The following is a 16,053-nucleotide window of genomic DNA, read 5'->3' on the forward strand; positions in this document are numbered from 1 at the left end:
TAATCAATCATCATTATCTTGTGAAAATTATGCCAGGTCCATGATTGCAGATTCTCAGAGCCTTAACTAGCTTACACACAGACACGGAGGCCTACATGAAAATATAGGATTGCAATGGTTTTATTATTGGAAATGGGTTGTGAGGGTCCAGTGTTTCCAGACTGCCGTCCCATCTCTGTGTTTCAACAGAGAAGTTTCCCCATTCCAGCTGCAAGGAGCACAACCTGGGTCTGTTTCACTAAGGCACTACTCGTGGTTTACCCCGAGTTCAGAGAATCCTGTCTTTGGGCTGAATCCTTGGTGTTTCACCAGTGGGGTTCAGATCCAGTCCGTGTGGGTCACACACCAGGCAGACCCTGTCAATCCTCACCTGCCTTCCACCTAGGAAAGGCACTTCGGGTTGGTAAAGTAATCAAATCATTAGTTCAATTAACTTATTAATGGCTCTGGTGGAAGTGAAACAAGACGGCACTTTGGCCTTCGGCGATGCAGTCTGAAGAACACATCTCTCTAGTCCAAGCATGTGAAACCTCAATCCTCCTGGCTCCCTTTGGTCTTCTGGTGTAGGTTCCACCTGACCTATGAGTTAGTTAATTGACCAGCTTATAGAATTGCTGTGAGCATGTCTCACCCAACCCCAATCCTCACCAAATGTTGTACAGTTAATATACCCTGAATCCTGTGAACCTTATTCCAATCGGTAACTGCCAGAGACCTTGGACCCATCTCAAATGTCCCTGTGAGCTGATAATTACATTACCTCAGGAATAGCGTTCACCAGATGGAGCAAAAATCCCAGAAGGCTGTGTAACCCTCAAAACCTAGAGCCTGACACCCATGGGCCAGACCCTCGTTAAGTCCAGATTTGAGATAACTGATATTAGATAGCCTTTTAAAGTCTAAGCATGCAGTGACCGTGTGGTCCGTTGGTGTGGGAGTGGGCAGTTAAGGCACCTTCACATTTAACAATGGGCTGACCACGATCAGAGAATCAAAACCCAATTGATTGATTCATTGACAGGTTGCCTTTCTTCACATCTCAATGCTAGTTGGTTGAGCCACACCCCAGAATTGGAAGGATGATTTCATCCTTTGATAATGCAAAGCATCACGGACGTGTGATAAGATATTACAGCAATGAACTTCATTGGAGACTTGTCTTTATGCATTGGTTGTTCAGTTTTGTGCTAAAGAGCATCTTATTCTAAATCTCAGAAAAATTGCACTTTGTAAACAGACATAAATAATTATAATAAATACGTTTTTGAGTCTGGCAAAAGCTTGTTCTCCACTTCCAGACCACATCTGCAAAAGTCATATATAGATCCCTCCCCCACCTCGATTAAAAGCGTTGTCTGTCTTCAGACCACTTTCCCCCTCCCTCAGAGCTTTATGTAACCCAACTTTGGGGAGAGCAAGGTTGTGGTTGTTTTTGTTTGTTTGTTTGTTTGTTTCAAACAGAAATAGAGCTGCACAGAGATAATCTGTCCCAAGTTTACAAGATACTAAAACAGAAAATAAATAAAAAAGAAGACAATTTGCTACTTTGCCAAAGGAAGCTTTGTTTCCTTCCAACAGTAAGACTTTCCCTGAACGCGGCCGACGTTAAAACATTTATCACACTCTATATTGAATCTGCTTCTCGAATTAATCTGGTTAAAAGAAAAATGTAGCCTGCTGGCTGCTTATTCTCTTATTTTCCCGCTTTAAATGCTGGGATCCTCAGTGCCGAGGCTTTTAATTTTGCTGCGCTACATTCCTTTTTATCTACACTCCTCTCTGCATTATTCTACATATTAAACATGACCCATTTTCTAATATGGCACAGATGAATTATTATGCAATGAGCTTCTGACTGAAGGAAAAAGCCATTAGTGAAGTTCTGGCATAAAAAGAAAAAAAAACACCCAGTGCATCATTTAATAAAGGGAGATTGTCTACTTGTGTTTATTAATTAATTTATTTATTAGTGCTTCTCACAGGCAGTACACAAACCTCCTGTGTCAAATACAGAGAGAGGGCTAGAGAGAGGGAGGGAGAGAGAGAGAATTGCTGCACAGTGTGTACCACAAACACTGTAATCCACGCCAAATTCGCTGTACAGACCGACCTGGACCAGGTGGGTTGTAAACTCTGTGTAGGATTACATGAAAGATTGATGCTCTTCCTTTGGGTCTGGGTTTGTTAAGGGGTAAAAAGCAGGCATGGAAGGACTGATGGATCGATCGACTGATTGTGCACCATTGTCGGCATTTTCTTTTTAGAGCAGGTCTTGCAGGCTTCATTAGAGACACAAAACGAGATGTGGACAATGCAGCCGATGTGAAGAATCCCTCTCCTCTCTGGGCAATTCATTTTCTTGCAGTTCCCCTACAGAGTCGATGCCTCGGCAACACAAACCCTGGCAGTCACATTTTCAACATCTGAAGTGTTAATTGCTCGAATTCTGACTCCTTCTGGCCCAGTCGATCCACGCTCCATTCTTTTATAGGTCACCCTTCAATCTTCAATTTATAAAGACTAGGAGACACTTTATTCTGATCCATTAAGCAGGTGTTGTCATGTCAAGGTACGAGCATCTAAGGAGCTCTCAGCTTTCAAGGACCACGTTTCCCTTAAATTGGGCCATGTGAACGGGACATGCGCCATTCCTGATGTGCGTTCCGGCCTTTAGAAATGATTCACTTAGAAAGTGATTCAGGGGCGATCTACATACTAAGGAGAATGCCACTTGCAAATATGCCACTGTTCAGTTCACACAAGCAGGTTTCAATAAACAAATCCTGCACTGTTCATACCTAAAGACCTGGGTCTTTTCTCGCTTAAGACCGATGTCTAGACTGGCCCTGTGGGTCTTGCATCCCCTACATCGGGAAGCCCAACTTCACACACTTACCTGCTGTAGCAAAACCAAGATGTCCACAATCAAACTCTTGGTTCAACTCCCTGCACCTGACTCTAGTGCACTGTAACCAGTGGCAGTTTGAGGGCATACGCAGGCATAAGGTGTATGCCCACGTAATTTGAAGGGTATTCTGCGTATGCCCACCTAATTTGAACAGAATTTTGCGTTTGCCCACGTGATTTGAAGGGTATTTTGCGTTTGCCCACGTGATTTGAAGGGAATGCTGTGTATGCCCAAGTAATTTGAAGGGAATTTTGGGTACGCCCACGTAATTTTGCCACCACGATTTTGCATATAACCTCCTATAATTCCTATAACAAAATCTTTGTTACTTTGTCGGTCTCTGCGTTGCAGAGCATCGCGCACACCAACACAGCTCTGCTTGGAGAAGGTGGAAGCAATGCCTGGTCTCCTAAACTGACAGAGGAGTTACACTTTTCTCCAGTCAGGGGCAGCCATTAGCACTGGGCTTTCAGGTTAAACAAGCCAGTTCCGTGTCTTGTCTCGTCTTACAGCTGAGGAGAGTGAGGTGTGGGGTTGAGGTCGGGAAGGGGGGCTATTTTCAGTAATATCAGGACCCATCACCTGAATACAGTTGAACACACACAGGCAAACTAAAACCGGCAGCACGGACCCCTGTGTTATCTTGCCCCTGACGGTAGCCACTCGATAAGCAGAATACAGCCCAGAAGATTACCACCCCTTAATTAGCTTTTGATCGCGGTGCCGGCGACCTCTATGTTTGCGATAAGTGTAGATAATGCTTGCTTAGCCACTTGAGTTTCATTAGCTGTCTGCAGATGTGCTGCCTTGGAGGGGGAGGGGTGGGGGGCGCCTATTGCAGGCAAGTGGAAGTCCACAAAAAAGGTTCTGCTAAGGAGGGGGGATCTGGTTCAAGTGCCTACTGACAGACAGGCTGCTGGCCTGAAGTCCTTTTGCCCCAAGGGCCGGTACGGAGGTAAAACTGAGACCCGTCAGGAAGTCATCAATTAGAGAGAGGAGACAGGTAAGAGGCTGTCACACCTGCACAACCACGGACTTCATAAAGAGGGAAAGAGAAAAGACTTTGCATTCTTTCAGCGTGGTTCGCAGGATTAAGGCTCGTCTCCTTTCAGAATCAAATCAAACCACCCTCCACGGGGCAAACCAAACCGTGCTTCATTTTGTGTTGTTATGTATTGGTTTGTTTGCTTCATTATTTAATTTGTTTGCCGATTTTCAGCACTAAGCCAGGCGATGATAAAACAGAGACAAACACAGTACTTAGCACCAGTAAGGGATTTTATTGCTTTAGATAAACAGAGGAATAGAACTGTATTGTATGAATGCAGGGGAACTAGAGGTAGTATGGATCCAAGAATCAATCGATCGCTCAATCTATCACTTCTTTTACATCATTAGATAACAACAAATAAAATCTAAGACATTTTTAAAAACACTGTCCTTTCCAATCAGACTCTGGGCAAAGAGGCTGTTAAACCCCACTGAATTGCAGTTCACTGGCAGCCCGGACGCCACAGGATGGTTCTGATTTCCCGTTGATTATTTCCTATAATTGGCAGATGGAGAAGGTGGGAGAGGCCATCAGTGGAAATGACCTTCAATTTACCGTCTCCTAGAAACAGAAGATAACTGACTTGGGGGATGCAGGGCAAGTGAGAGGGAAAAAAAATATATGAAAACTACGAGAGACAAAAAAATTCCGCGCACATTCTCCGAAGACTTATGGCTCTAGTTTAACGCTGCAGACAGGCAATTAAGTTGCAATAGAAAACCGGAACAGCCTTTATAGATTTAAATTGGATTTTTTTTTTCTTTTCTTTTCCCGAAAGCTTCAGTAAATGTATCCAAAATGCACTGGGATTTCAAAGAGCAATGTGCTTCGTTTTCCATTTCAGACCTTGATTTTCTTTTTTCTTTTCAAATTAATTTATTTATTTTCTTCCCTACCCCCACCCCCACTCCCACCCTCCCCTCTCCTTTGAGTATCGGCTCTGGGTTGTCTGATACACTAATGCCTGGTTAAATAGCTTTATCTGGCACTTTTCAGGGACTCGGTTGTCACCCAGCCACCCACCCAGTCAACCTCTGGGCACTGCTGAGAGCTCAGGGCCGTGGGTAGGGGCCCGGATGGGACACGCAGTTTGTATTAAAAGTGCAGACATCAGTACTTTGCTTTCATCTCAAACTGTCACAGCGAAAGCTGCAGGATGCTAAAGGTTCCTTAAAACAATCCACAGATAGCTTGTTGTTAAATTAAGAAAGACTAAAAAAGGCAAGAAGCTGTCAAGACATTATGCAGGTCTTTTTGATGCATCTAATTATATAACCATCCTAAGATATATGAAAACTTCAAAGTTTTTTTTTTTTTTTCCTCAGTTGAGTCATAGGCATGGGGTTTAAAGAGCAGATCTGTTGAAATTGTGGTCCTGGGGTTTGGGGGTTTTCTCTCCACATGAGCTGCTACCTGCCTAATTGAGCTCATTAGTGGGGTTGGTTTATACACACACACACACATCTATTTCTGAAAAAATATTGATATTAGGCTGCTTCCAGTTAACCAAATAATGTTGTAGCAACATTGCTATAAAGTGAGTAGGGAACAAAGTGGTAATGGGGCAAGAGAAGATTAGACTTCAGGGTGTCAAAAACAAATATTCAAAAATGACAAAATTGAAATACACAGATTAAACATTTTAAGTATAATTAGAATATGAACTGGCACAAAACACATGGAATATGTGCCTGCGAAATGATACAGTCATGCTTGATGTGTATGGTTCCAGAGAGGGTCCAATGCTCTTGTGCAACAAAACCAACAAACTGCATTACTGACCCCATGTGGGCAGGGTTCTACATTTGTGCCTCTTGTTTCTCACAGCATCTCTGTCAGAACCACAATATGACCTCACACTACACTACAACTAAATGTGTGCGGGAGACATGCATGCATGCCATTGTTGATATGTACTGAATGATGTATGAATTATCACTTAATGTCTGATGACTTAAATGCACACTCGGTCTGTAATTATTTTGCTTCCCCCTGTGTCCACATCTACGTGTTTGTCCCTCGTGTCCATTGTCTCATGGCCTTCCTTCCTCTCTCTCTGTATCTTTCGACCAGGAGAGTCAGGCAGCAGTGGGGAGTGCAGTCCCCCTGGAGGCGGAGCTGTGGGCGGGGCTTCAAAGCGCGCCCGCACGGCTTACACCAACGCCCAGCTGGTGGAGCTGGAGAAGGAGTTCCACTTCAACCGCTACCTGTGCCGGCCGCGGCGGCTGGAGATGGCCGCCCTGCTGCAGCTGTCTGAGCGCCAGATCAAGATCTGGTTCCAGAACCGCCGCATGAAGTACAAGAAGGACCACAAGGGCCGGGCTGGGCCGGGCTCCCCGCTTGGAGGGGGCTCTCCCAGCCGCAGTCCACCTCTAGGAGCACCATACTCGGGGGAGCTGGGCTACGAGACCCCCCTCTCCCATCCCTACGCCAAAACCCCCGGCCCCATGGTCTACGGATTGGCTGCTTATTCCGCCTCGCCCTATGACTGCCCCCCCCCGCTACAGCTGCCGCCTCAGAAGAGGTACGGCGACCCCGCCCCCCTGCCACAGGATTATGACCAGGTTGACAACAGCTACCCCAGCCCTGGATACGTGGGGGCCAGCTTTGGAGAACCCCCCCCTTCCCACCCAATCCCACTCTTCAACCTCCAGCACCTCTCCTCATCCTCTGCCTCCTCTTCCTCCTCTACCTCCTCCTCCTCCTCCTCCTCCTCTGCCAGCATGGACTACAGCTGCGTGGCCCCCAGCCCCCCCAAGCACTCGCTGGGCCCCTGTGACCCCCACCTGCCCTACAGCAACCTGGGCTCGCACTGCACGCCTCAGGGCTCCGCTCAGGTACCCCCCACACTCACTCACCTGTGAGGGACGCACACCTGGCTGGCCCGGGTCTGGGCCTACATCTGGGTCACAGCCACACTGAACAAGCCTGCTCATCCATCTTCTCTCCGGGCCCTTTATTTTGTTTTGATTTTGACTCAGGTGAAGCCACAGCCACCTCAGACCTCTGTCTCTGTTGCAGGATGTCAGAGTCTGCACAGACTTAGGACTCAAAGCACAGGCGGACCCAACACTGCCCACTTTGAAGACCCCTTCCCACAACTGCCTGACCTGGAAGCATCGGTCAGCTGATCATGATTATCATACCCCAAAATCCAACCCACGTCCCTCAGCCCTGCCGCACCCAATCCTCAACTCCCTCAGCTTCAACTAGAGAAGGACACCAGGCAACTCCTATCAAATCCTCCTTCTCAAACAGGCAATGCGTTCCCCCTCTCTACACACACACTAACCGGAAGGCTTGCCGATCGCCTGCCTGTTTTCTTGACGGAAGGACTCCCTCCCTCCCTCTCACCTCATCCCGCACAGGGACGTCTGAGATTCCTGAAAGCAAGAACAAACAATTCATACAAATGAAAAACTGACAATCCTCAAACTAAGAGGAGAACCTAAAGGACATTACTGGTGTCAAAGACAAAAATCAAAGACTCTGGACCAAACAGACCCAGGAGCCCACAGCCTGAGAAATATTGCTGAAGCTCGGCAATGGCCTTGGATGTGACCTGTTTTATACTTGAATAATAATGATAACCTTAAGAAGAAGAACCTGCATCCCTCCAGCTCCCATCTTCCTGGCCTCTGTCAGATCAGTATTATTGTGCTAGCTCTTGAAGACAGAAGGCATAATACCTCTCTATTTATGATCTGTATCGAAATGCATGTGGACTATTTATTGGACATCATTTATTGTGAGCTACCTAAGCCATAAACACGATCAGGGTAAAACAACATATTAATTTAAAAAACAATGTTGAATTAGGAAAATGCAACAGGGTTTCTTATGCATATTTGTATTTCCTCCGCAGATATAGTTGATAATATTTCAAGTAATTTATGGAACCAATTACGGGTGATTTTATCATTCTTAGTTTTATTATTTCGTTTTGTTGCTTGTTTCAATTGCTCCCTCGTTTACTAAGCACTCAGAGTGCTTCGCCAACTCCTCTTTCCTTCTACAATGTCCTTTAAAAAACTATTTGTATTTATGTAAAATATATTATATGTTCATACTGGATTTTTTAAAAGTCTCTTTTGTAACTTTTGGGGCGATTCAATTTCTTATGTAGGAAACGTTGATCAAATTAAGCTACTACTCTACACGGGTTTTTGTTTTATTTTATTTCTGTGCTTCCTTGTTTCCCCCCCCCCCCCCCAATTGTAGTATTAAAATATGCAAATGAAATTAATACCTGACCGTGTTGTGTCGTTCATTATGATTTTAATTATACAAATTAAGAAAACGAATTCAGCAGCTGTATTAAGGGGCATTTCCGTATTCATTAATCTAGGTTGAGAAGCAATTATTTTTTTATTTGGAACCATTTAGATAAGTAAACTACGCCGTGTCAAGCACAGGAGCCACATATACATACAATAAAAAATGCCCTTTAACGAAATGATTTACTCACTGTGTGCAGAGGGAAAATATTGCATTACAACAAACTGCATTTTGGTTTTATTAGGTTTTTAGCTCAACCGAGTTGGTTTTATTACACAAATCTCATCCTGGATCAGAGGGGCAGGTTCGCACGGGGGCTACAGAAGACCCGGAGACACTGTCGGGCAGTTGATCGGTACTAGTGCACCGTTAGATCTACACGGCCGGTAGTTTAACCTGAACCAACCCTTCAGGCGTGGAGGACCGGAGTAAGAGGAGGACGATCCGGACACGCACAGTCGTACAGACAGATGGAGAGAGCCTCTTAAACCGGTCGAGAGGACTGTGTCAGTGCGTATCTGACTGATCATGTGTCTAGAACAAGATTCGGTTGGGTACAGGCGTGTTGCTTTGGGAGAGGCGATTGTATCTTGTTTTGTTTTTGTTTTTGTGTTGTTCCCTCTTTTTTTCCCTCGTCTGTTTTCACCCACATATGACACTTTGTTTGGAAGTAGGCCTCACTAGCTCAAACCCCCCCTGCTCCTTCTCCCATCCCCACAACATTAATCATCCGGACAGGGCGCTCTTTCCAGCGGTCCAACCACAGCCACAGAAGCCCCCCACTCTCCTCCTCCTCCCCTCCTCATGGCCCCTTTCAATGGGCGACACTGGAGACGAGCAGGGCGAACTCCTATTCAGGTTAGAGATCTCAGTCTTCCTCCACTCCAAACTAATCCGAGTAGGCCTAATAACGGTGGAAAGATTGTGTGAATTATTATTGAACGAACGCAGTATTAATAGTGCTACTGCTAGTACCCATCAACAGTCTGTTGTAATGAGTGCATTGTGAAAGATCCGTTTTCTGATTGTTTTACCAACATAAACTCGCCACTTCGTTTTTTCCCCTTACAGTGTAAAATGTAAATTCGTTCAAACTTCGTTGTAATATTATTATTAAATAATAATAATAATAATAATAATAATAATAATAATAATAATAATAATAATAATAATAATAATTTGGAAAATGATAACTAATGAATATAACATGTAATGCTTTGTTGTTGTTATTATTATTAGGAGTAGTATTTACAGCATTATAAAACAGTGGCCTTTTTGGTATAACTGTAACCTTAAAGTGTTCCTGATGGATCGATTCCTGGCTTAAGTGGATTCTAACGTAGGCTACCGGCTTATCGCGTTTATATAGTGTGTAGGGTAAGTTTAATTGAAGTGCAAACTGACCTCATCCACGTTTACACACAAAACCCCGTCCACGCTGAGTGCCCCTCCTGCTCGGAGCTCGGAGTGGTAATGGCAGTTAAATACATTACATTAACAGCGGCCTGCCGTGCATTTAACCATAAAAGCTGAAACAGACACCACCGATTCGATGTACAATTCGACGGGTTTTATTTACTTAAAACATCACTTAAAAATATCCTCAGTTTAAAACACGTCAAATCCGGACAGTTTTTTTTTTCTCCGCCTCATCTGTCCCCTCCCTCTCTTTTCCTCTCCCTCTCCCCCCAGAGCTGAGCTGTTAATGTTAATGGAGCCCCATTCCCATTCCTCTCTCCCTCTCTCTCCTGCTCTCGCTCTGGGGACAAAAAAATAAAGAAAGAAAAAAAAATAGAAGAAAAAATGCAGCTAATTTTAAGCGAATTACAGGTCCATTCCCGGAATTAAATCAAAGCTTAAGGGGTAACTTAATTTAGGTGGCCACCGGCTCGGCAATAATCACACACTCGCTGCTGATTCGGGGAAATTGGACCAGTATGTGCGGAGGAGTTTCAGAGGGGCGGGGGGGAACAGCGGGACCCCACCGCTACACCCACGCACAGGCAAGCACAAGAAAGACAAAAAATGCCATAGAAGAGGGAACCAAATGCCCCCCACTCGAGAATGCTACCCACACACGCAGCGTAGACATTGCCAACAGTATAGCTTGGAGTATTTGCCATCCAAAGCGGCGCAGACCTAGATACGCCGGCCTGCCTCGTCAGCACCCAGCACCGAGGGGGGAAGAGGGAAGACTCCTTTCCGCCGCCGCTTTAAATAGGACACGACAAAATGTGCCTGAATTCCGCTGCTTCGGTGCATAGAGTCCATTATCTCTGAGTGATCAATTGTGTTGTTTTTGTCTTCATTTAAAAAAAAAAGAGAAAAGAAGGAAACAATTGAATTTTGCGGGGCTCATTGGATAACGGGAGGACTGTTGCATTTCGTATTGTGGTCCTATGCAATGCAATGATGTTGTTGTGTTTGATTTCATTCATTCATTCGTTTTTATCATTTCTGAGCTAAAGATGCTAATTGCATCTGTAAATAATATGAATAACAATAATTATATGAACTGCGAAATACTTATACTTCAACTACAAGTAGCCTACTGCCTTATTATTATTATTATTATTATTATTATTATTATTATTATTATTATTATTAGCCTATCATGATTTTTCAACACTGACTATGTTAAAGCATTATATTTTGTACCTGTGTATTTCTAAATTAACAAATATTCGTTATGGCTGTTCAATCATCCAAAAATTAATATTCTTCAGCAGTACTAAAGGATTTTGAGATCAGTTTCTATAAATATTCATCTCGGCTCTCACGCAGATGAATGATAAGCAATTAAAGGAGATGCCCGTCTGTCTTTCTCTTTCTGTGTTCGTTTTTGTTTGTTCGTTTGTTTGTTTGTTTGTTAGAAATATTGAAGAAGTGCTTATTTTGCAGTTATTACACAATTTAAAAAAAGAGCCAGATAGACAGGACAATTAATTAAACGTTGCTATTGTGGTGGGAATGCGAGACGGTGTCTAACATCTACATAAAACAGTTTGAAGTCCTTAAAATGTGCTTAAAGAGAAAGGCAGAACAGTGTTTAATTTCTTTATCTGAAACAGTCACCATACATATGTATTTTATGCTCAATATGGTATGTGTGCAAACATCACTTGCAATATTATATCGACACCTCTTAAAACCTATTACTTATTATAATTATTTTGCTACGGTCTCCTTGCAAAACCCTAGTCTAACCGCTTGGCACAATGAATAGTCACCGATTCTGTGTGTCTGTGTGCTGCATTTAAGCGTTTAAAATATGTGCAATAGACAATAATAATAAAATAACAGAAAAGTGACTGTTCTTCTGCTGTTGGTGTGGGTGTATTATCTCAGTCGGTCGCTGTGCTGTGGACGCGAGTCCTCCGCGCTCTATATACTGTGTGTATCATTGAATTAGCATCGATCACTGCGCGACAGAGACTGTGTTTTCTATGCAAAACAGTACTTGGCCTCCCGGTGGCCTCTGCGCTCGCCTGTAATAGACGCCGGTTCTGTTTAGAGCGCCTTGCAGTAGCATTTTAATTCTGTTATTACTGTCAAACGACCATTTATCACCGGGCCTCGAAGGACACTAACAGGCGGGGGTGTCCTCTTGCTGCCTTCTGATCTGCAGTGGAAGAGAGTGTGGAGGTTGGACCCACGGAATGTGGGGGCCGAGACCTTCTACACAGGCAAGGTTTCATATTGGGAATGTGGTATTTATGTATTCATTTATTTGCGTTTATGAATCAAGAAATGTATTTATCAAAACGCCGTTAATCTGAGTTAAGAGCTAAAGGATAATTTCAAATACAACAGTAGTATTGGTGGTGGTGGTGGTATCCGGTTATTATTGGTTCTGTTTTTCTTTTTTTCTTACTTAGGCCTAATAGCCTATATAATGTAGTTCTAGTGCATGAACAAATCCCCACTACATGTCTAATCCTTACCTGCCAGTGTGTGTGAAGACAGCGTTTTCCGGCATGTATAGCACCTGCATGGGAAATCAGGAGGGAGGGATGTGGGTCTGTGGAGGCTGCTTGGCAGCGATGGGGCGAGGAGACCCCCGAGACTCACAGAGCCCCGCCCCGAGCTCACAGCTCCACGACACCTGAGCGAGAACAATGAGTTTGCATGTGGACCAGACACGGTGCGCCTGAGCTGTTTCACAGAAAACAACAGCAACAACAATGGTTTTAATACATGAACAAACTTTTTCCATTACTAATAAAAATAGTACTACATTTGTTCATTCACTTTTAAACTTCATAACCAGACACACTAGTAAATGCATGAATAACAGTTACATTTTAAAGTACTGCTTAAACGTTAACTACTTAGTTTATGTAAACCCAGCTATCTACTGCAGTTGTTTAAGTTATTTTTAACATTTCTACTACGACTACTACTACTAATAATAATAATATTAATACTATAGTTGCTGTTATAGGCCTATATCTATCTATCTCTATATATAGTTTATGTATAGAAAGCGTTCGTTTGTAAAGTGAGTAATAATTAATAGCATGCTAATGTTATTAATGCTTAATGCTAATGGTTTTATAATAATAATAATAATAATAATAATAATAATAATAATAATAATAATAATTTGTTGAAATCGAAACAACAAAAAGTTGTGTTTAAACTTAGATACAACCCTACCCTACACCAGAACACAAAACCACGTTAATGTAGGCCTATACACCAATTCACTTTATAACAGTGAGAGAGAGCAAGTGACGCATTTTACTCGCACTCGAAGGGTCGTCGTGACGTCTCGCTTGGTGACGTCACGACGACCGCCAACAGGAAGCCGACCGCTCTTTCCTTCATTTGTCTTCCCGAGGCAGGGCCGCGAAACCGACCGTGAACACACAATCCTACAGAAACACACACAGAGAGACAGAGAGAGAGGGAGAGGGAGAGAGAGGAGGGGGTGGTCTCTGAGCTGTGCTTTATCACCTCAGTGGGGAAAATAATGCCCTGCGCTATTACTTTACAAACGGTTGTAAGTTGTGTCAGACCCACACAAAACTACAAATTGAAAGGAGCCCTTTACCCTAAAGGAGCCCGGTCCCCTGAGCACTGGGATTACTTGGTATTGCAGGGCTGCCTTATGGGTTTAGGGAGCCATAATATTTTGTTTATTTTATTTTGTTGTTTGTTTTAACCAGACAGTAAATACTTAATTCACTGCATTTTAGTGTTTAATGAATACATTATTCTCATTTACCCTCACTATTCTCATTTTTCAGCGATTGGTGATTTAGAGTGAGTGCCCACCGCTGGTGCACAGGAACGACCCTGGAGAAGAGGTTGTTCGTATTGAGGTCATAGTGTACGAGTACCTTGGCCACTCCGTAGCAATTAACCCAACTCATGTGGATCCCATAACCTAAACCTTAAACCCCAATTGTTCTTCTTTATTATTAGATTAAAAAGAAAACATTCCCTACAAAGGTTTCTGTTGATTTATATCCAAATTATTAGTCAGCTTTCAAATAGATGTCGGTACACAATTTCTGGCCAGGGGCTGTGTTCACACAGGCTAAAAAAAGTTCCATGTACTGCTGTGATAATAAAACTTAAAACAGAGAAGTCGGATTCCTGACATTCTTGGGTGTTTTTCAATCAGTGGCAGACTGCTTGATTAATGGGCGCATTAAGGCGCATTACATGAGCCCTGGCGAAAGATCACAGGCAAGCCAGATACCGCACAGACACTGTACACTGCGCCGGGCTGTGCCTGCCCTGGGGGGTACTGCACCGCGAGGGGGCTCCCTGGCAGAAAAACATGTGCTGCTAAATGCGAGCTGCTGACCTCTTGGGTACAGAGCGGAACTGCAGACCCAGGCTGGACACGGACAGACAGATAGATAGACATTTCATCTGTTTCTCCTGCTTTCTTTGTGTGGTGTAGTGCAGGGATATGACAGTAGCTTACATCCACGTTGTGTTAAAAGCAACCTACATACTTACCTATTCATTCGTTTATCTCAATGCCCACCACAACCCCTGACTCACATACACAGTGGGCCGCTTTGTGCGGTCTTTATTCATTTATGTAGCCATTGTTTCTAAAAAGGGTCATTTTCATGTGACTGTTAAAAGTCTCCAGTGGCGCAAGGTGTCACCTACCAACCCCTGAGTGCCGCTCCATGGGACACGCTGGCTGGGAAAGCGGGATGCAGCTCTGTGTGCATGAATGAGCAGCAGCCGTCAATCACACACATCCGGCCTGTCACTTGCACTCACCTGGCAACGTCTGATTCGTGGGGCCCTTGTCTCATGAAAGTGAGAAAGAAAAGGGAAAACGAGGAGTGTTTTACAAGCAGGCAACAACCCGAGCAGTCGTAAGTAACTCGTTTTATTGTTCTCACAATTGTATACAATCCTGACAAAATAAACGATATGCAACTCCTCTTAAATAAAATATAAATAAAATGTGTATGTTATTGTTATTTATTGTACATTCCTTTTATCCGGATTACTCGTTGTCTTATAATACTTTATCGTAGGCTATAAAGAATACATATTTATATTACATCATGTATTATTGTTATTTTAACCTATACTGTTACAGTCGTATCCTGGCCTTCCCAGTCCTCCCGAGCCCACTGTCCAGTGATTAGGTCCGGCTGGCTCTCTCCTGAAACTGGGGTCTGTGGCGCTGTGTTGGGAAGCTCGTCCGCTCCCTGGCGCGACCGTATTGTTAAGGATCAATTTATTGTGTCACCGTTATGGGTTTTATTTATTTGTCGGCTCGGTAATAATAGCAAGACGCGTGAACATCGCTCAGGTAGATGGATTGTAACTCACCGGCTCCCAGTCATCAATCTGGGGAATTTGACTTCCTGTATCGCGTACAACTGTTACTGTCATATTAAAGCACTGCGTTATCAAGATCAATGACATTTTAAATGCATTCCAGTTAAGGGTGATTGGTGACAATAAAAAGTACGACACTCTGATGAAACCGCGCCAGTCTTTTTTTTTTTTTTCCACTGCTCTCTGCGCCGAGTAGTCGTCCTAATGGTGACCCCCCCACCACCCCCACCCCGCCCCCGTTACATATAATTTAAACACATCACGCCAATGATACGCGATGCAGCAGAATAAAGCTTAATAATAATAAATAAGTAGATAGGGAAATACAGAGATTAAACTGGAGACTTGTTGGACAAGGTTAAAAGAAAGTAAACACACTCTCTTTGCATTTAAAAGAAGTAAAACCTCCAGTCATTCTCAGATTATTTTTCAATTTCTATAGGCCGCTCGCCTTGAAGCTTTGCATGTTGCAGAAAACTGAACAATGCAGCATTGACCGAAATAATGCACACCCTGCAAGTAGGATAAAGTTTAATTGGAATAAATTAATATTGTTATTGTTGTGTGATCAGGCTGTGTGTGTGTGTGTGTGTGTGAGAGAGAGAGAGAGAGAGAGAGAGAGAGAGAGAGAGAGAGAGAGAGAGAGAGAGAGCTTGTATGTGTGTTGGGGATAGGGACTTATAGCAGAATATAGCAGCCTCCAGGATCTTGCGTGACGTGGAGCGGCATTTCCCCTTCAAAGCGGTTAACCTCGCTCAGTGTACACGGCACGCCGGCTCTCAGGGGAAGACGGATGACCGGCTGTCAGGTTCTCACGCCACCTAGTGAGACACTACCGGGCCGGCGGGACCTGCCGAGCTCCGGCGTTCGTGTCCAGGACTACATGCGGCTCCTGCTGCAGCCTCTTCGCTCTCAGCCACAAGTTTGCCATTGATGTTAACGATTTCTTCTGTGCAAACAACATCAATGTATGTATTTATTAATTTGTTTA

At 43.8% G+C, this 16,053-nt stretch overlaps 1 protein-coding gene across 4 annotated transcripts in view; it reads left to right on the forward strand.

Moving 5' to 3' along the window:
* Positions 1–8,159, forward strand: part of LOC136752821 (homeobox protein Hox-D3) — a 100,667-nt gene extending 92,508 nt beyond the window's left edge. For all 4 annotated transcript variants that reach the window (XM_066708468.1, XM_066708467.1, XM_066708470.1 and 1 more), the window contains one exon: positions 6,033–8,159. In XM_066708468.1, coding sequence (XP_066564565.1) covers positions 6,033–6,823 — 791 coding nt within the window. In that variant the 3' untranslated portion in view covers positions 6,824–8,159. The remainder of the gene's footprint in view (positions 1–6,032) is intronic.
* Positions 8,160–16,053: the final 7,894 nt, after the last annotated feature.

The sequence above is a fragment of the Amia ocellicauda genome, chromosome 7, assembly GCF_036373705.1.
Source record: "Amia ocellicauda isolate fAmiCal2 chromosome 7, fAmiCal2.hap1, whole genome shotgun sequence".
Taxonomy (NCBI): Eukaryota; Metazoa; Chordata; class Actinopteri; order Amiiformes; family Amiidae; genus Amia; species Amia ocellicauda.